This window comes from Cydia amplana, chromosome 19, assembly GCF_948474715.1.
Source record: "Cydia amplana chromosome 19, ilCydAmpl1.1, whole genome shotgun sequence".
Classification (NCBI taxonomy): Eukaryota; Metazoa; Arthropoda; class Insecta; order Lepidoptera; family Tortricidae; genus Cydia; species Cydia amplana.
In genome coordinates, this window is record NC_086087.1 from 3,615,218 (window position 1) to 3,637,326 (window position 22,109).

General features: G+C 37.9%; 1 protein-coding gene and 1 non-coding gene across 2 annotated transcripts in view; both read right to left on the reverse strand.

Annotated features, from left to right (window-relative positions):
- LOC134657259 (somatomedin-B and thrombospondin type-1 domain-containing protein) overlaps window positions 1-13,076 on the reverse strand; it is a 69,859-nt gene extending 56,783 nt beyond the window's left edge. The window contains exon 1 of the mRNA XM_063512837.1: window positions 12,565-13,076. Within this exon, the coding sequence (XP_063368907.1) occupies window positions 12,565-12,790 (226 nt within the window). The 5' untranslated portion in view covers window positions 12,791-13,076. The remainder of the gene's footprint in view (window positions 1-12,564) is intronic.
- Window positions 13,077-13,328: 252 nt separating this feature from the next.
- Window positions 13,329-13,400, reverse strand: Trnat-cgu (transfer RNA threonine (anticodon CGU)). The gene has a single exon. It is a non-coding gene; the product is annotated as a tRNA-Thr (tRNA).
- Window positions 13,401-22,109: the final 8,709 nt, after the last annotated feature.

A 22,109-nucleotide genomic window follows, 5' to 3' on the forward strand; every position in this document is an offset into this window, starting at 1 on the left:
GACGATATATACAATAGTTATACTAGCGAGCCGCCCTGGCTTCGCACGGGTTACACAACACCTTAACAAATTATACACCTAAACCTTCCTCAAGAATCACTATATTGATAGGTGAAAACCGCATGATAATCCGTTCAGTAAGTAGTTTATAAGTTTATCGCGAACATACATACACACAAACAGACAGCAGCGGTGGACTTTGTTTTATTTATATGGTGTAGTGATAACGAACAGTTAGTTAAATTTGACATCGCCAATAAGAAAATGTTGCCCCCTATTCACGATGGTTTAGGGCGTTTAGAGTTAGGTCACGTTCTGAAGGACATCACTTTCCGAGGACGTCACATTCTGAGTAGGTAGGTCACTTTCTGAGGACGCCACTTTCTGAGGACGTCACTTTCGGAGTTCGTCACTTTTTTTAGCATGCACGTGCAACGTACGCCTGCACGAGTAAAGGATACCAGCAATCATATTCGCTGTACGGCATAAGGCAGGTATGACAGAAGAGTTGTTTTTTCCAATGGCCTTTTAAGGGAAATGCGAATCTTGTTGAAATTGTACCTAAATGAAGGTTCCACGGAAAGAACATGTCTAGTCACATTTTTCAGAAAATGAGATTTTTATCTCAAAATGAAGAAAGAACTCTTAATTAACTATTAGTTATATCTTTTGCTACCATTGTATAATAAATGTAACACAACTTTATTTTTAGTTAAATAATACCTGGTCACGGAATTACCATACGTTTTGACATTGTTCCAAATTTTAAAACCGCGATTACTCAAAATGTCACTAGTGTGACTAGACATGTTCTTTCCGTGGACCCTTCAAATAATTTCATACTTTCCCAACTAGCCCTAATAAATCGCTCACCCTGTATACCCGATGCAGAATAGTTTCAAATAGTAAGCCCCTAACTAAGCCTTTCCGAACTTCCTAACGCTATTACATACAGGTGTTACACGTATTATATTCCACATACACACAACGCCCAATGTCCCATAAAACACCCAAAAACGTATGCCCTTCTTGCAACCCAGGCAAATTGAGGTTTACGGAACCTTGGAAGGTATTAGTTAATATGCGATCCAAATTAATTGACAACTAGTTTGATGGAGACATTCTGAAGTAAGTTAAAGGAGATGGAGATTAGGTAAAAAGTTTTGGGTAAAGTTGAAATTAATTATGAAGTCCTTCATACACTGCAGTTTATATTAATGGAGCTTCGAGCTAGAGCAATTTTATGAGTAGGTACTACATATTAGCATTATGCCAAAGAAAATTCACAGAGTAAGTTTCGCAGACGTTAGCGAATATGTCAGAGTTCAAGATCGCATGATGTAAGATCGTAATAGCCTGTAAGCTACCTTTCTTGTAAAGTTAGGTCTTAAAAGCTGGGTTCTATATGATCTAATATTCTTATCAGAGTAAAAGCTTCATTCGATTTACACGAAACGCTATTAGGTTTCCATGATTGAAAGAAAAACAATAATTAGCTCATATACGATTATATACCTGTTAGAATTATACTTGGAATTGGAAGTTGTGGCATTTCCGTATGGTATTTTCCAGTAATTGAGGAAAATGCGATATTATGATAGAATATCGTTTTATTCCCTATTCCAGCGAGTTCTAATGAAATTATTATCGTTGTATGTATTTACGGCAAATAAATGGTGGTCTGATAATATTTGCAAACATGGCTGCCGTTTTTCCGTGTATATACGTAGGTACCTACTCAGACTCAGACTAAGTAGGTGACAGTCCATTTCCAACCGCAGCTGCACTACTGTTCATTTTACTATGGAGATTGATTGATTGATTGATTATTTATTCATAAAACATAATGTTTTACATGTCAAATAAGGTACATACACAATTTATAGATTGACAGTAACAGCGACGCGTTCAGTACTAGTAGTGCAGCTGCGGTCAGAAATGGAATGTTACCCTAAAGGTGACATTCGAATTATGACCGCAGCAGTGTTAAGGTAGCATTTGGATTAAGACATAAGCATTACTGCTGCCTGCTGTATTAATGGGGTCGCAGCCTACTGCATTGCTGCCGCAAATGTTAATAATCTGTCATCCGATTGCGCCTTATAATTTAAATAATTTATTTATCTATTGAAAAAGTCTCAAAAGCAAAAACATTTTTTAACTAATATTATTTATTATTTCCTACCGAAATAAGTACTCATTCTTAACTTATAATTATTTAAGTGTTATAATAACTATTAGTCATGTACCTACTGTAAACAGTGTAGCTCAAATGTTAATTTAAACGTAAGGTTTCTGCAAATTTCAACAGGATACCTTTCGTAACTTAATACTATTTTAAATTAGGTACTTAAAGACATTTGTATGGTTTTAAGGGCAAGTAATTGTAAACTAAATCATGTCTAGGGTATCAAAATCCTCTTTATACAACCCCAACTAAATACAGGATTGTTATTAGATAAACAACCTTATGTTTATGACAGCAAAGCTTCTAATTGAAAACGTGTAACTTACAGTCGCCGTCAGATATATCAGAGCGGCCAAGGTGCTCACAAATATGTGAACACGCCTCTATTGTCAAGGCGTTAGTGTGCTTGTTCCGACATTTTTGAGCACCTCGGCCGCTCCGATATAATCTGAATCTTGAATCTGATATAATCTGCTGGCGACTGTGCACTGTGCAAGAAAATATCTTGCTGAGCTTTTTTTACAAAATGAAGCTTATTTTAAGAGCATTAAGTTTGAAATTAAATTGGCGGACACTATTACAATAGTGTTCTAAAGACCTTTCGGTTATGAACATAAAGAAGGGAATATATCTCATCAAAGCGTTGTTGTAAAGACAACCTTGTGATAATAGAAATAAGGGTCAAAATCGGTGGTACTCTTGGTTTAGTAGGTCCTTGCCCGAGGCCTTTGTTATCATATCAAAATAGGTCTTACCCTATAGGGACCCAATCATACCCTGTTTTGTTTATTATTGGGTAAATATAGCCGATAGCCCGATAAACTAATTGGTAGTACTATCACGTCGTTACAGCAACTATGTTGTTTAATATCATTTTGTGTCCATCGTCAGTACATCGTCAGGTGTCCCAAAATTTCCATATTTTTTCGATATTTAATTCCATTCCGCGACCGCCATACAAAGTCTATGAAACATGGTGACGTAATGGAAATAAAAACCTTAGGACACTTTTTTTCTCCTATTAGGATAGAAAGAGCTCGTGATTCTGAGTAGAAATAACATAAAAAATCCCAAATTTGAAAAAAAAGTGTAGGGGACAACAAAAAAAAAACGCCCTTGTACTGCCGACTTTATGACGTCACAGCAACTACCACCACTTTCGCGCTTGTCATCTCATATATTTCTGTTCAGGGCATGAGCGAAAACTAACCTAAAGCCTGTGCCGCCGGTGTGCTAATATGATTTTAATGGAATATTTTCGATAACATATTAACTCTACATATAAATGCCAATCACAATTATTTAGCAGTGGCGCTAGTGAGCACGTTGATGGGCTCTCGCGCTTCGAACGGGGTCCCTTTGTTTCCCATAAAGTTTTAAATCATAATGTATTGTTTGTCATATTATCATAACTACATAGTATAAAGCAAAGTCGCTTTCCTGTCTGTCTGTCTGTATGTATGCTTAGATCTTTAAAACTACGCAACGGATTTTGATGCCGTATTTTTTCAATAGATAGAGTGATTCAAGAGGAAGGTTAATGTATAATTTGTTAACCCGTGAGAAGCCGGGGCGGGTCGTTAGTCACAAAACTGAAACCGTTAACTTTTCAGGATTTTCGTTAGGTTATCCTATAGATAGGCTAGGTTAGGTTTGTTTTATGGCAATCCTGAAATGTGACGCATTTCTGAATCAAATGAATTACCTATGACTAACGAAAATGCGGGCAAACAATACATTATGACTTAAAACTTTTTGGGAAACAATAGAGACCCGCTTCGAACACATCCCAAGCCACAATCGATCCAAATGAAACTGACTTCTTTATTTTCGCCGCCACGGGACCAACGGGACCAAAAGCAATCTGCACGAAATACTTTTTACAGTACCATCGTCGTCCAATAAAACGTTACTATAACGAAATCGTAGAGTACCATCTAGTCTGCTATTTGTTCTACCAATAGGTATGTTTGATTACCTATTCTGTATTTTATGAAATAGGAGGATAACGAGCAGACGGATCGCTTGATGGTAAGCGGTTACCGTCGCCCATGGACCCCCGCAACACCATAGGGGATGTATACTGTGCGTTTCTGGCCCTTAAGATGCAAGAAAGTAGGTACGTTATTTTTTTGAAGGTTTGAAGGTGACGACCGATACGTAAGATGTACACTAATGTACAGTAAGGTGCAGTCATAACTGACAACTGACTGGCATCGACTTTTCAAAGCTTAATAGACCTTTTGGACCAATGAGTTTTTCGGAACTTAGGTACGAAATATCATTTATTATTTACCAGTCGCTTTTCGATGAAGGAAAACATCGTGAGGAAACCGGACTAATCCCAATAAGGCCTAGTTTACCCTCTGGGAAGGTCAGATGGCAGTCGCTTTCGTTAAAACGAGTGCCTACGCCAATTCCTGGGATTAATTGCCAAGTGGACCCCAGGCTCCCATGAACCGTGGCAAAATAGTCTACGTGTGACTACGCACGTATGACATGACCCATTTATCTCCCGAAAATTGATCGAGAAAACCCGCCATGGCCAAATGGAAGGCAAATGAAGCTTGCCGTGTTTATGCTGGAGGCAATTTCTTGGCGAATTGGGCAAACATCAGCCGATACAGAAAGATAACTTCCATTTTGCGTCAATGTTGACTTTTTATCGAACGAGTTTGCCTTTGTATCTGTACGTAAATGTATGTAGGTATGTATGTATGTATGTATGTAAACACTTTATTGTACATAAGACCGGTTAAGATACAATTAAAAAGAATGTATACAATGTACAAAGGCTAACTTATCCCTATAAGGGATCTCTTCCAGTCAACCTTTGAGCAATTAAATGTGCCATGTGTGCTTAAATGTGTCTAGGTAATCAAAATCGATTCAACACAAAATATAACGGTTCTATTTTGTATGTAGATATCTATTCTATGTTTTTGCCTACACAATCGAGTAGGCATTCAGGTAATTCTGAACGCCCCGTTCTTGGAGGACGAGTGTCCTTAAACTACGTCCAAAAGAGAGGTAAGGGCACTGTGAATGTCTCGCTTTGTGTAGTTAAGTAGGGCATAGGACAGGAAAAATCATTTATCATTATGGCGGCCGTAAGCTCAAACCGACGTAGTATAAAAAGTCACTACAAAAGTACCTAGTCGAGGGGATTCAGGGGATAAGTATTCTACCGTCTACACCTGAAATCCGTGACTGCAATAGTGGGAATTACAGCCAGTTGACCTAAAAACCTGCCCCTTTTTCAGCCTACACTAAAATCCCTTATGCAATTTCCTCAACATAAGTCCCTTAACAATCCAACACCTTCCAACATGGCCATAAAGAGGGGTGTTTAAAAAGAAAATATAAATAAGGCGCAGCCCGCTTATCTTGATTGCAGATCTGCAGAATGATACTTGGGTGAAATTTAGTAGGGTAGCGAAGGTCGTGTTACTCGTGTTCAAGTCGCTTGCCGAAAGTGCGAGGGTCACGCATGAAACGTAAGTACGTGTGAACTGTAAAGGCTGTCCCAAAAAGGACGCAAGATTTGAAATTGATGAAAAACACATTTTTTTTCGTTATAATATATTTTTACCTATATAAAATCATGAAATACATAAAATAGGGTTATTTGTGGAACGGGTCACTGTTTGGTGCGGATTTTGGGCTGGAGGCATTATTGGACCATATTTTTTTCAAAATGTGGCCGGTCAAGCAGTTACTGTTAATGGAGCTCGATATCGCGACAAGATAACAAGGTTTTTTCTAGCCGAATTAGAGGATATCGATGTGGAAGCAATGTGGTTTCAACAAGACGGGGCCAGTTGCCACACAGCCAGAGAAACGATGCAATTACTGCATGAAACATTTCCTAGTCGTGTGATCTTTCGATTCGGTGATCAGACTTATTTTTATGGGGTTATTTAAAGTCTAAAGTCTATGCCAATAAGCCCACAACCACTCATGCTTTAAAAGAGGAAATTCGGCGCTGCATTAGAGACATTCAGCCGTATCTATGCAAAATGGTCATAGGAAATTTTGACAAAAGAGTGCGTATGTGCCAGCAAAGCCTAGGAGGACATTTGCCTGACGTATTATTCCACAAATAATCCTATTTTATGTATTTCAAGATTTTATATACAAATATATTATAAGGAAAAAAAAAAGTGTTTTTCATCAATTTCAAAACTTGCGTCCTTTTTGGGACACCCTTTACATAGAAGCCTACGATAAACCGTAAGGCAGTCTTTCCACTGAGGTAAGATGAGCGGAGATCTGGCGCCTATAAAAGGTGACGATCGCTTGCGCTTCGCCATCGAATTGCTTTGTGTCTCTCTATCACTCTTCCATATTAGTGTGACAGTGACAGTTCCGTATCGTTCGCTACGTAGCGTTAGCGATTGGCATGTTGTCTACGGGACCAGAGAAGACGTGCGGAAATCAACAAATAGCATTGGTTCTCTTCTCCGCTTGCCTAGATTACAGCATTTACAAGTTACAACAATGTCAGTTGAAATTGAAATTGAAATTGTCCGCATGCAAATGTTGCGGCTAGAATACGTCAAACACAAAAGCTGTCACTCAGACGCCACATCATTGAAGTGTCAAAACTGAAGTTGAACTTTATATATATGCACGTAGGTCGATGTTGCTCTGTGGTCTGTGACCGATTAATCGGTCTTTGGCGTTGAACCTACGGTGCGGATATATCGGTCATTGACGTCCAAAAGGTTAAAGCATCTAACTATAGTCCATAAACTCCTAACTATGGTCCAAAATTAACTCGAAAATATTTTCACACAAAAGGAAGAAAAAACCCAGGCAACACCAAACAAATGCAACCCATGATAGCAGGTCTGGGCTATAACCGCGAAAATCGAAGTTCGCAAATTGCGGGCATCTGTCTCTGTCACTCTAATGACGCCTTCAATGGAGTAAAAGACAAAGATACCCGCGAATTAGCTAATTTTGATTTCCGCCAGAGCTCAACGCGCCAGCGCTTGCGAGGGCAATCGGAATACTCTCCAGAATATACTTACGCGTTACGCAGAGAATTCATTTAGGTTACGAAGGTGAGAGTCTCACGGCCCAAGGCAAACGTCTAGGGAAAAATTTAATGTTACTCGTAATGATAATGCGTTAAGTTCAAACGTAAACTGAAGTTATAATTTGTTTGGGAACAAGTGAAAAGTACTACCTACCTTACCGCCCTAGTGCAGTAATTACCACAATACGTCCCTATGTCGAAAATTTTAAGGGCAATACATATACTGTAAAACGTTGTACAACACACGTGCGAAAAGGTACCTAATTCGCATTTCGTGTCTACTTAAAACACACCTTTCGGTCGTGTTTTAATGCTACAGGTAGCTAAAAGTACATTTGTTCGGCCCCAATTGTGGGGAAAGCCATAAGCCGCGCGTGGCGCTGTCGCCACCTAGCGGCCATATCTGTGCTGATCGTAACAAACGCGTTTTGTTAGAGAGTGAGTCTTCTGTACTTAGTATGTACTATTATTTATTCTGTGACTGTACATAAAACGGGACCTTATTACTCCGCTGTCCGTCTATCCGTCCGTCCATCCATCCGTCCGTCCGTCCGTCCGTCCGTCCGTCTGTCCGTGTGAGTCTTCTGTACTTAGTACTATTATTTATTCTGTGACTGTACATAAAACGGGACCCTATTACTCCGCTGTCCGTCTATCCGTCCGTCCATCCATCCGTCCGTCCGTCCATCCGTCCGTCTGTCCGTCTGTCTGTCACCAGGCTGTATCTCATGAACCGTGATAGCTAGACCGTTGGAATTTTCACAGATGATGTATTTCTGTTGCCGCTATAACAACAAATACTAAAAACAGAACATAATAAATATTTAAGTGGGGCTCCCATACAATAAACGTGTTCTTTTGCCGTTTTTTGCGTAATGGTACGGAGTACCCTACCCTACTCGCACTCGGCCCGTTTTTTAAATACCGTGTGCCTGTAAATTTTGTGCTACCTATTTGAATTTTGGTGTTTCTAAATCCCACAAAATTTAACATAACGCCGTGTAAGTGTCGGTATCACGTGGCATATTTTACTTTACGAATAATAAGAAGGATAATCCGAAAATCCCTTCGCGTTCGCCGCCATTTTATTTTCGTTACTTAGGTGTTCCAAATTGCGATTTTTTTCCAGATATGCATTTAAATATTTGTATCAACAACACAAAAATTTTAATAAAGTATTTATTACTCTCATACCTAGTGGTAATGGGAATATTTTATGCAAATCCCAAAAATACTATTTAAAGTGATAAAGGGATGACACTTTTATCGAAATTGCTTGGAAAAAACGATATGCACTCGAATTTTTTCTATAGCTGGATTAAATAAGACTTGATTGATGTATGATGTTGTGTATAAAAAAGCCACCTAATCACTTTTTTTTGACTAACTCTTGCGATACTTAAACAAATAAAAACGGTACAAAAAATAAGTTTGGGTGCAAATCCAAAATGTTGAATAACCCGTTTTAAATGATTTAGCTTGTAATATTAAGAACACCTACTAAGCCCAGCTGGCAATTTGCCCCTTTGCATGCAGAGCGCTGTAGCACCCATTTTGTTTGTACTTTGTACAGTAGGCTACGAAAATGACTGCAGAGAAATATTGTCCGACCAAAGTTTCGGTTTCGGCAGGTTTCGGGATAAAAATCATGTTTTAGCCGACGGTTTGGTTTCGGCCAAAAAATTGCCCGGCGTTTCGGCTAACCAAACTTGGTATATTTTCTTCTAACGTGTGTATTTTGGAACAAACATTTAATGTTACCATATTTTTCTAAAACATAGATATAGGTATTCGTTGTTGTACAGTCAGCAACAGAAGTATGAAGTGAATTACCACATTAGCAATTAAAAAATGTAACTACTTGATTATTTTGAACATCTCGCTCGCTCAACGGCTTCCACTGCTGACTGTACATGGGACTCGTAACCTCCCGTTTTAATACGTTTTTTTAATACCCTGCGGCAGCTGCCTACCCCCATTCATCGCTAAGTAGCAGCTTAAACACGGTACTTGACATCATGTTATGTGCTTAATGAAAAAACTCATCCAACGGATTTACGCCAGGCAAAAGGCTATAACTCATGCTAATGCTACTGTCATAAGGTAAAAAATAAACTTTAATTTAAATTGATTGACTGTACTTTGCAAAACAGTCGTAGTCACTAAATTTTACAACGTCCTTGCGGTTTTTAGACAACCTTTGTCCCAACCGTTTGTTCAATAAAGTTAGCGCCTGCCACAAAAATGAAAGCAAAAAGTTGCGTTTACGATTGTTTTGGTCTAACCTGTACTGTACGTTTATTGTGTGTCTTAAATAAATGAAATTAAATACAGCAAAAGGTGACAATGCCAAAAGAAATTGCAGAAATAATAAATGAAAATAAACAATCAGCAGGTACACAGGTACACACTAGCAATACAAATATCTAAATCTTATGAACCTTTTTACCATTAAACAAAGCACGTTATATGTATACATACTTTTGATGTTCAGTCTCCTCTGAAGTAAGAATAAATTCCAACTTTCATAGGCGATATTCACGAACACACTATTATTTTTGAATTACATTTGCAATTTTCTTACCGATCCAATATCTATGAGTATTGAAGAAAAATATCATTTCTAGCTCACCTCAATAAGAAATAATACCTACCTACTGAATGAAGTGTGACGAAGTACCTACAGTGGGTAATGTACCTAACTAATGCAGGTAACTGTATTGTTTTTTTAGATTAAGTAAAATTAACATTAGGGTGTTTCACTTTTGTATGGAGAAAAAAAAGTTGTGATATTTTCCTGACTTTGCTCACCAATCGAGTCTCCCCAGTCTAAAAACGATGTATTTCAATTTTCATAATAATCGATTAACGTTTAAAGGTTGCATAAATTGAAAGTGTGGAGGGAGAACCCCATACATTGCGTGAAAATTAACAATTTTTTTTAATAACAAAATATAATGAACTGATACTAAAATGTAATTAAAAAACTGAATTTTGCGTCTAAAACACGATAAAACCACTTTTCCTTTGGAAACAGGTGGAAAACCTGAAAATTCTTAATTAGAACATTTATCGAGTAACCAAAATCCATGTTAACTACTAATTTTAAAATTGATTTATATGTAGAAGGTTCAGTATCACACTACTCACCGCTTTGATGGTAGCCGCTTAAACCATTTTCTACCCTCTGATGTAGAGTCGTTCGTTATTTGAGAAAACTTTGTTTATGTTGTGCAACCTCTAAATATTCACCGATTTTAATTTTTTTTGGTATATAATATTTTTTAATCAGGAAGAACCAGAATTCGAGCAAAGTCAGATGAAAATCGAAAATTCGGAAAAATGAAACACCCTAATTAACATGATACCTATTATATTATGTAAATATAATAGTTATTTGATTAGGAACCTATTTCTGGACCAAATTATTTTTCACACCAACCTATTCAGAAAAGAGCTTTTTCTTCCCTGTTAGGAAGGATCAAAGTGACACTTTTCCTCCGTGCTAGGAGGGATCAAAGTAACACTTTTCTGTTCTAGCACACTATTTTTACATTTTTTGCACATTATTTTTTTAGCTTCTGTTTAAGCATCAGATTGTGTCAACACTAAGATTTTTTTTATTTTCCTCATTGTTGATGTGAAAAGCAGTATGTGTCACACGGTATCAAAATTATTTCGTTTTGGGCGTTAACATTTGAATCCCTCATTACGCTCAGGATTCAATGTACGCCCTTGACGGAAATATATCATTTTGATCCCTTGTAACACAAACTACTATTTTAGACGATCACCAGTCACGTGACATCAACATCATTAGAAAGAATGATTCGGTCTGATTTTATTTAAAACATTAAACAACTCGTCCCACCAATAAGAACTTTGCTTTTACAATCACATCCTTACTTATTTTTAACCAGCAACCGATACAATAAGGCACTTACTTTTTAATACCCGATTTTAACGGTAACGGTATACCGTACCGACCGTTATTTCTCGAAACCTCCCTTCCAATTTCAAAAAGTCGTATTCTGATATGGCCCTCTGGTTCCAAGGAGTTCGGTTACAAACAGCATTTAGTTAATAGTAATTGTAAGGTGCTTACGCCATTCGGTTTGCAGTTCAAGTTAATCCACATGCTTGATTGAGATACGCGTCTGACGGCCAAAGGAACGGCTAAGATGCCTGGCCAAGATGACAATGGGGTTGCCAACTGTCAAATGTTTGCATAAATGGCGCCATCATAGCTTGCCCCTTTTTCTATGAGATTTGTCTTAAAGGGCTGGCATCCAGGGCATTAAAAAACAAAAATTTGACACAATTCTAGGGACTGACAGGGCAATCTATGATGGCGCCATCAGCTAAATACTTCGACCGACCAACCCCATTACATCGACAAACAACATACGAAAAGTAAAAATGTTACGGGAAGACATAGACACTACGAAAAGTCACATGACCTACAACGCGCAAGAAGCGTGCGTGCACTGTAGGGGACAGCTGCTTTGGCGGGAATGTGAAGTTTAAGTTTCCAATTTAGGCCACAAGATGGCAGACCCTGCAACGTGCACGGTCCCTATACTTAGTGGTTACAAACTAAGCGACTGCCCTGCACTCGGTAAGCTTTGTAAACTACACTCGTTAACTGCTTAGTGCTTGTTAAATTTAAAAAGAGAACTCCAATGGCGGTTAAAGGAACGTTTAATGAGTATGACGGGATAAATAAGATGGAGCACTGTGATTGGGTTCCGTCTGGTTAAACATGGAACTGGAAGATTGGTCTTGGATTCGTTAAACGAATTAGAATTAAGTATTCGAATTAATGGTCAATACGTCAATCTGGACTCTGGAGATATTCAAACCATTAAGTCTTTTATAATAAATATAGTTAAATGTATATTAATTAATTAATTAATTACATTACAACATTTACAACCATCATCGTAACATGATGAATAATTTTTTTATAATTGCGAAAGGGGTTTGACTCCTTACACGATGAGTTTCTGGACTGGACTTAAACGTCCTACAATAAATAACCTAAAAACTTGTTGTACTGAGATTGGTTGAGTGTCAACCAATCAGTGAGTGGAAAATAAAGTGTTATGCAACTTAAAACATCGTTGGGCTGTTGGTTCAGATCTGCAACTAAGTGCTATTTTGTAGTCATGATTTAGACCACCTTTTGTCATATTTCCGAGCATGGTCATTAGCAGGATACGGCGCAGGATCGGGAAAAGTGGTGTGCTCTCGTCTCGGAGGCCAAGACCCTCTTTGGGTCGCTGAGCCATATTAATTAGTTAGTGTCAAAAAAAATATCCAAAACACTCACCTCCGCAAGTTTCTCTAAAATCCGAACAGCAGTCTCCCAACTTCAAGCACGCATGGTCACAGTAACACGGCTTGTCCGTCAAATCCTCAATAATTGCGTTCTGATGCGCCTTCTGCACCACACAGGCACTATCCCGCCCCGGACAGCAAAGGTTGGCGTCCCTACAGTTATTCGCGCCGCAGTTACCCGCCAAGAAAAAAACAAAACACAACCAGTAACGGAACATTTTTAAATTTGGAACGTTGTTTTGAGTTTTAAATGGCGATCTGAAACCAAAGAAAAAGTTTGTTAGCGAGTTTTTAATGGAAATTATTTGAAATGAAAAATTATGTTCGGGAGAGTTGATTGGAAAACGGCTGGAATGAAAATTTTAATGGCATGTTTTTCTATTGGTGATTGGATTTAGTTTTCTAGTTAATAAACTAATTTGTTGTGAATAAACAGAAATAAATTCGTGTTCAATTTATTTTGCGATTGAGCTATTTCCTAGAAGGTAAACAAAAGCTTAGCGTATAATTGGGAATAAGTATTTAAAATAAAACAAAGAAAGATAACACAAAATTAAAATATCAGGCCTTAATTTCTTATAATCATATAATAGGTAAAAATAGATAGAGACCTATAAATAGATTTGGTTATGTTCAGAAGTAAATTTTACCAAAAATTTATATTTACCTAATTGAAAATAATTTTATTCTAATTAAAATCTAAATATTACAATACAAAAAGGACTTTAAAAAATAACAAAAAAGTAATGACCCAAGTGCCTCCTGTGAGGTTTGAACTCACGACCCCTGGTTTACGAGACCAGTGCTCTACCACTGAGCTAAAGAGGCTTACGTAAGGGGTGACGAAATAGTGGTTCAGTTGCTCTGACGACATACGGAGCATAAAAAGTAGGTATATATTGTTTTAAATAAGTAGGTAGGATACTTAATATGATAATTATGATAATCTTTTGTAGGTAGTTATTTAATGATAATGTAGTTTTGTTTTTCCTGTACTTATCTCTAATTCTTGAGTGTGCTAAGGAAATAATAATTAATTTTCTTTATATTTTTCAATCCGGTGTCATTCTGAATCCCTAACAACGTTTGTCCTAAAGTCACTTGCCCTAACTGGTTTGTCCTAATGGGCACATGCCCTAACGATCAATTGTCATAATGATTATTTTCTATAATGTAAGGTTCTGAAAAATGGTTAGGTTTTAGAACTTGCTGCCACAAAAGTGGGTTAGGTTAGGGTAGGGTAGGATAAGTAATCAATAATTAGGGAAACCAAAATTAGGGATTTTAGTGTTAGGACAACTGATCATTATGACAAACAATATTAGGGAATGCAAAGATAGGAGAAAAGACTTTAGGGATTCAGATATATCTCCTTTTCAATCGTACTATTGGATTGGTATAAAAAAAGTCCTATTCTCTCAGTTCGTAAAAATATGTGGGTATGTGCGCGACAGTGGTTCCCGTCTGGCGGCTATATAACGCATTAACGCATTTGAGAATGAGGGAGGCAAAATATTACGTAACATCCTAACTAATACCAGGTATTTACTTCAAGGTAGGTAATATTTTTATAACGATTGAAATATTTTGGTAAGGTCACTGCGGGCAAGACCGGCATACTTTATTTTTTTTCTACTTTGGAGTGATCTAGTTGCGTTAATTATTCACCTACGTTACCGTTTGTAATCGCATACGATGAATAATTTAATAATTAATAGTTTAGCCATAGTGACAGATCATTTTAATCATAAATGAAGCAAAAACATTAGTATTTTTTAAAAATCGGCGAGTAGACGGACTTCCCTTGTAGTTTAAGGGAAGTCCGTCTAGTAATGATATCAGCCAATCTATGGGTGCGTATATGTTCGTAGTCGAATTCCTAAAAAGAATGAATCAAGACAATGAAAAGTGTACTTTCAACTTGTTAATATAGGGTTCTGATTCGAAATAAACGCCATTTTTCTAATATAAAGGCAAGTCCGGCATATACTACGAAAATGGGGTGGTAAACCTTTTATGGCTAATAATTACACGTAATCATTTTTTGGATTTCCGAAATAAAAACCAATAGAAATTTTTAAATGTACTTTATTCGTTTCTTTTAATTTACTGAGATGAAAATTTAGGAAACTAACATCATGCGCAATGTCAGGAGGATTTGTCGATACCTTATCAAATCGTTATAATATTAAAATCGCAAAAACAGTTGGTAATCTCTGATTTAACGAAAGTCGGGTTAGATATGACGGACTTGCCTTGTACATAATAGACGGACTTTCGAACTTAGTCAAATTTTGATGGGATAAATGGTGGAACGTATAATTACAAAACTAAGCCAATTTCTGATATTTTAAACACAGAATAAAGATAACTGGTTCTTATGCTACTTACGTAGGTACTTTCTGATGCACAATCTTTTCAAAAACTATTTTTAACAATTTTTTTTCGAACGGCTGTCGAACTATGACTTCGTGTTTAAAACACGAAGTGACTTATTTAGGCGGATTGCTCTGAAATTGGTTGTCACAGCGCCATCTGTTTTAGAGTGAGGGAACTAACGCGCAAAACTGATTAATCGACTAGACTCCAAAGCGGCATACGCCTTCAAATTCAAAAGTTATAACGTGTTGACGGACTTGCTCTGTAGACGGTCTTGCCCGCAGTGACCTTATCGATATCGATAACACGTTCATCGATAAAAAAGGGCCTCCGAAATAAAAAAGGGAGTATTAGTAAATGTTAGTTATCGTTAATAATCGTTAGTAATGGCGCCAATATTTAAACTGCCAAAAAGGCGGGGGAAAAGGTATCTAGTTTTTTTTTCTTTGTTTTGTAGCTTAGGCCGCGAATATTTCAGCCTCCCCTCGAATTGCCCCCTAAAAATCATTTATCTGTTGGTTGACAATACAACGTGTTTTTTAACCGACGAAAAAACGGAGGAGGTTCTCAAGTCGACGCGTATTTTTTTTTATGTATGACCACGCATAACTTTTTACAGAGTAGTTCGATTTTGATAATTATTTATTTAATGGAATGGGTATACCCCGAAGTTGGTCCCATATAAATTTGGAAAAAAATCCAACCTTAAGGGTAGGAAAATAGGGGATGATTGATTTTTCACTCACCGATTGAAACTAAAAAAATGGAAAAATAAAAACTTTTTACAAAAAAAATAAAACCGACTTCAAAAAGGATGAAATAAAATATTATCCTTTTTGAAGTCTATGCGTTACCAACTGATATGTTTGAAGTCGGTGCCAAGTCAAGTAGTAACAATATACCAGTCAAAAATAATCAGCTTTATGGCTATAAATCCCATTTTTGACTCGTATTGTTACTACTTGGCTTGGCACCGGCTTCAAACATATCAGTTGGTAACGCATAGACTTCAAAAAGTATAATATTTTATTTCATCCTTTTTGAAGTCGGTTTTATTTTTTTTGTAAAAAGTTTTTATTTTTCCTGTAGATCATTTCCGGCTGCCAATAAGAACTTCACTATATTCAATTTCACGCATTTCTGGCCGGTTGACAGGCGGAAGATAGAGATCAGAAGGCCTACCGCGAACCACGTTCGACGTGTTACCTCCCTGTCACACTTACGTACGAAATTACAAGTGCGACAGAGATGCAACACGTCGTACGTGGTTCGCGGTAGGCCCTCTGTCTTGTCCGACGTCTTACGTACGGATAAATACTCGTACGTGAGTATCGAGCGGCGTGTGCGGATTTCATAAATATTATAGCGATTCGATATTTATATTGATTAAGTACTAGCGACCCGGCGGCTTCGCACGGGTTAACAAATTACACATAAACCTTCCTCTTGAATCACTCTATCTATTTAAAAAAAGCGGCCAAGTGCGAGTCGGACTCGCCCATGAAGGGTTCCGTATTTAGGCGATTTATGACGTATAAAAAAAAACTACTTACTAGATCTCGTTCAAACCAATTTTCGGTGGAAGTTTACATGGTAATGTACATCATATATTTTTTTTAGTATTATCATTCTCTTATTTTAGAAGTTACAGGGGGGGGACACACATTTTACCACTTTGGAAGTGTCTCTCGCGCAAACTATTCAGTTTAGAAAAAAATGATATTAGAAACCTCAATATCATTTTTGAAGACCTATCCATAGATACCCCACACGTATGGATTTGATGAAAAAAAAATTTTTGAGTTTCAGTTCGAAGTATGGGGAACCCCAAAAATTTATTGTTTTTTTTCTATTTTTGTGTGAACATCTTAATGCGGTTCACAGAATACATCTACTTACCAAGTTTCAACAGTATAGTTCTTATAGTTTCGGAGAAAAGTGGCTGTGACATACGGACGGACAGACAGACGGACAGACGGACAGACGGACAGACAGACAGACAGACATGACGAATCTATAAGGGTTCCGTTTTTTGCCATTTGGCTACGGAACCCTAAAAACCGCATAAAAATCCGTTGCGTAGTTTTAAAGATCTAAGCATACATAGGGACAGGACAGACAGATAGTGGGAAGCGACTTTGTTTTAGAGTCTGGCTAGCCAAAAATTGTTGACAGATATTTCGTTGTTGTATCACCAATTGTCTATGATTTAAAAAAAAAGCTAAAAGTCAGTTGTCAATTTATGTCATTCATTCAAATTATATGTCTATAATACTAGTGGCTCTGTGAGCTGTAGACCTCGCGGCAGAGCTTAAAACTGAATAAATGTATGGCAAAAATATTTATTAAAATATAGGTTACATGTAATATAAACAAAAAATTAAAAACGACATAAAGCTACAAACAAAAATTAAACGAATACGCTTAACCCGCGCTTGATAAATAAAAAATACGAAATTTTTCATTTTTTCGAAATAAAAAACAACTATACGAAATTTAAGTATAAAAAAAATACAAAAAGTTATGTAGCAGTATACAATTACCGGGGATGGAACCAGGGACCTGCCGATGCAAACAAAAAAAGCGAACGTTTGCAAATACACCATTATAGTTCTTACTAAAGCTGACGAAATTTAGCTACTCATTCTCAAGTATAAACTAAATATCTAAATACCGCCAAATCCAGGGTTACAAATTTTCTGAATTTTTGGCCATTTAATCTATAAACATATCTCAAAAAGAAAAAACTCTTATGATACCGATACGACTATTTGTTTAGGTGGGAGCTATCACGACTCCGCCATTTTGAAAAATTTCCAAAAACCGGATGGACAAAGAAAAATTATTTAGTCATAGAATTCGGTCACAAAATTTCACGAAAATCGGTTAAGAATTGCGACCTGTAGAGGAGAACATCCGCACATACAAAAGCAAAATGCCCGAGTCAAAACGTAGACCTTCGCTACGCTTCGGTCAATTAATGTCTATACTGAGTGAGGTCCGCAAACTATTATTTAAGCTCGTAAATTATTACGACAATGTGCGAAGTCGAAGTGTAGCGTTGTTTAACGAAAAACTGGAATGTTTACAAGTCGTAAGCAAATGTAAACAAATTAGGAGGTTGGTGCTCTATAAATATTTTGATACTTAGCATTTAGATAGATAGATAAATCATTTATTTGACACCTGCAATGACACACAATATAAATTTACACACAATCATCATAACAGAAGAAAAGGAAAAAATAATAATTATTATTACACTAACAAAGAAAATAACATAGAAATGAGTAGGTATTTAGCATATTTGGCATAGTACTTAGGTATGTATTTTTTTTGATGATGGATTAATATTACGGTATTAACGAGCTAGGACCTAGCTCGATAATACCGTAATATTAATCCTAGGTCTTATTTACACTACATTTCATTTTTCACCTTGTTACAATGGTATATGGTGAGAAAGTGTAGTGTAGTGTGTGTGCACAGAAAATCAAAAATATTTTCTAGTATCATAACTATAATTCCTACTACACAAAGTGTGACCAGCCTAAGATTTTTTGAATTTCCCGCCAAACATTTGTGTAATATTTCAGTAGCCAGACTCTATACTATGTATGAAGCTAATCTGCATCGGGCTAGCGCAGGGGCCCGTGTTTCGAAAACAAGTGGAAGTCCCTTTCTAACAAAAGCTGTCAAAAAGTGACATCCGCTTGTATTAAAAGTTACAAGCTTTTGAGAAATGGGCCGCAGGGGTCGGCAAACCACGGGTCGCGAGCCACGTGCGGTTCTTTGAATGGTAGAGATAGACCAAGATATAGTAGGTCAAACCAATTTGTCAGTAAATAAGAACAAAAAAACTATACTCATCCTTTTCTTTGGGGTGCTAGTACTAGTGTAAGACAAAGATACTACGATTGTCTCTGTCTATGTTTGAAATGAGACAGTCCTTTGACAAACTATAAGTCTGCAACGATTTTGATAGTAGGTATATATACGCAGTGCAAGCTATAGATATGAGCGCCGCGCCGGCGCGCCGCCGCCGCCGACAATATTTTCGCGCCGCCGCCGCCGACGCTGCGCTATCGGCGTGGCATCGGCGTGACCTTGGTAATTACTACTACTTTCGGAATCAGATAATATATTTTTAATCGAGTTTACATCATTAACGGCGCCACTTCGAATAGTTTATAGGCATTCAAAAGGTATTTTAGGCCCATATAATTAAAAAATATCGAAGGCAAATGCAAACTTATCTGTCTAGTAAGCGCGCTACTAGTCTTGGGGAAACGAAATTATTTAATATCAATTTTAACATCAATATGCTTGTAATAAACATACTGATTTCCTTCCATTTTTATTGTGGAACGTTCCACATTACAATTTATAGATTGTATATATACACTAGACATATGTCAATCACAATGAAAAAATTAACTGTGATCAACTCTGGCTAACGTGAGACTCGAACCCACATCTTTGGATTACCGATCCAATGCATAACTAATTTTTCCAGCTAACCATCCGTCATTTACCGCGAATTTAACCATTGCAAGCATGGTTAAACGTCTTTAAAAGGTATTAAATGGGGTTAATTTTGAGATATTAAGCGTTTCCACGTCCAAATATCCGGCCGTTGGCTTCGCAAGTTCGCACGGAAGGGCGTCGGAATCGGGTCTCAATTAAACTTGGCCACTGTTCAAATTTCAAGCTTTGCTCTCTCGCAGCTCAAGCCTTGCATCGCTCGCATGGAATTAAGCCGCTATCGGAACCTGCAAGTTTTTAGCCCTGTTTGGAGCTCAACTTTCGGCCTGTTTTAAAACGCTTGAGCATAGGTCCTTATCCGATCTTAGCTCCATTGCGGCCTTTGGCGTCGCACGAATGCGCCTGCAGGAAAAATCCAGATCTTTAACACTATGGCTTCAGTCTTTATCGGCCCGCACCCTCGCTCTGCTCTCTTGCAGCTCGGCCTCGCACAGAAGCGCGACGCAATCGGCGCTCCAGGCGTTCGGCCGTCAGCCAAGCTTACACTTGGCGTTCGATTCTTAGCTGTATGCTTACCTGCAGCTCATCCTCTGGCCTCGCATTGGGAGGCGTCGAAATCAAGTCTTCGGTGTTACATGGAGCTCGGCGTTGGGCCTCACTTTTTGACATAAATCGGTTTTGTTGAATCGATATTGGTTAATGACGGAGCTCGATTTTCTTTGGACTGTCGACAAGACGTTTCCCTGATACAGTCAATCCGCAATTTTTTAACTTAGCACAAAAGATAAGGGCCTCGCTAAGATCTTCCGGCCAGAGCCTCGCCAAGATTAAGACCGCCTCTGATGCCGCGCGATTACCTTACCTACCTATTCCTTACCATTACCTATTCAATAAATTATCCTAGAAAATAAAAAATGCATTTATTTCATAACTTTCTTACAGCAAAAACATGTTTTTTCGGTAAAATTTTGGTTTGGATTCTTCTTTCATTAATCGAAGGTGTTTCAAGGTCACGCCGCCGATTCGCCGCCGCCGCCGACCAATTTTGACCGGCGCGCCGCCGCCGGCTATATGCCCATCGGCGCTCATATCTACTACTAATCCTACTAATGCGGCTCTTCAAGTGACGCGAAATGAGAATGATACAGTCAGAAAAACTGTTACGGCGTTATTCATAAACGTCTGCTAAGTTAATCAGCTGATGATAGTCGTATGTCCCTCTCTATGGCATAACGACAGATAGGGACACACGACGATCATCAACTGATTAAGTTAGCAGCCGTTTATGAATAACGCCGTATATAAACAGTGAATTTTTTCCACTTTTAATTTATTTCTAAGATCAAATAGAACTTTTCCTCGTACGATCAAAGGCGTACATCAAAGGGTTCCACAAAACCGAACCCTAAACGTCGGCCTATCTCAAAAAAATCAATCAGCGGACAGTGACAAGTGGCTCAGCCGTATCTGTCATCTGTCAAGTGCGAGTTCGATGCCCGGCGATCCTCTATTCACCACAAAAAAGTCATATGACTCATATGGAAGCGTGTAGTTGTGTCTTTATGGTTTTAGTGTGTGTGTGTTGTGTTTTTAAGGTGTTTGACCCCTGGCTCCTGTTTAACACAGGTAAATACGTTAAATCCTGGCCGGATTGGAGAACTGGTTGAGTTTTGTATAGCTTTAGGTAACTCTGATAACATACATTTTTATTTGTGACATGTAATTTTATTTAGGTTTACTAAAGTATGCTTATTTTGAACCACCACTATTACAACAGGTATTGAACTATATAGTTTGAATTTGGAATACTTAGGTATTTAGATAGGTATTAGTGTCCGGCCAAAGTTATGGTCAAAACATTTCTGAACCTTTCTGCCGCGTCATAACTGTAAACTGTGTAAAGTAGCACCATAATATGGCACTGTAATACTACGTTACGATACAAGTGCGAAAAATAGGAAATTCGCAACTTGTAAGTGGCGATAAATTAAAATACCTACGGATTGTTTTAAATCGACAAGAGTTGCGAATGTCCTATTCGCACATGTACGTATCATACAACGTTTTACAGTACATACTTAATGAATTTTGTAATTAATAGTATGCTTCGAGAGGGAAACAATGTCGCTTTTCAACTTAAAACTAACAAATGGCACTAACTACTGGAACTAGAAGTATGCTCGTAATTAGGTACGTGTAAGTGTAAGGCCTGAGTGGACGCTCGAAGCGGAGCGTTCGGCGGGGCGTGCAGCGTGGCGCCGGGCTCACAAGTAATTTGAGCAGCGTGTACTAAGGCCGCTCCTATACGCTTGCATTTGTTTAACATGCACGCCGCACGCCCCGCCTAGGGTTGCCAGATGGTCGGGATTCGGCGGGATTCTCCCGATTTTTAGGACGTGTTCCCGATTCCCGACAAAGTGAAAATTGTCCCGAAAAACAACATCACGTTATAAAACAATAATTTCAAGTTCAATACAATTAAGTTCTGAACTGTCGTCGAGCGAACCGACCCGCGTCGAGCCCGACAGCGCGCGCGAGGGCGCGCGTGGCGAGATTGGGCAGAGCAGCTGACATAGTGCCAATAATGTAAAATATCGTTGTTTTTAATACAATTAATTTAATTTGAATGGTTCATTTTCCCGACTTAAGGCCCAAAATCCCGAAAAATTGGTA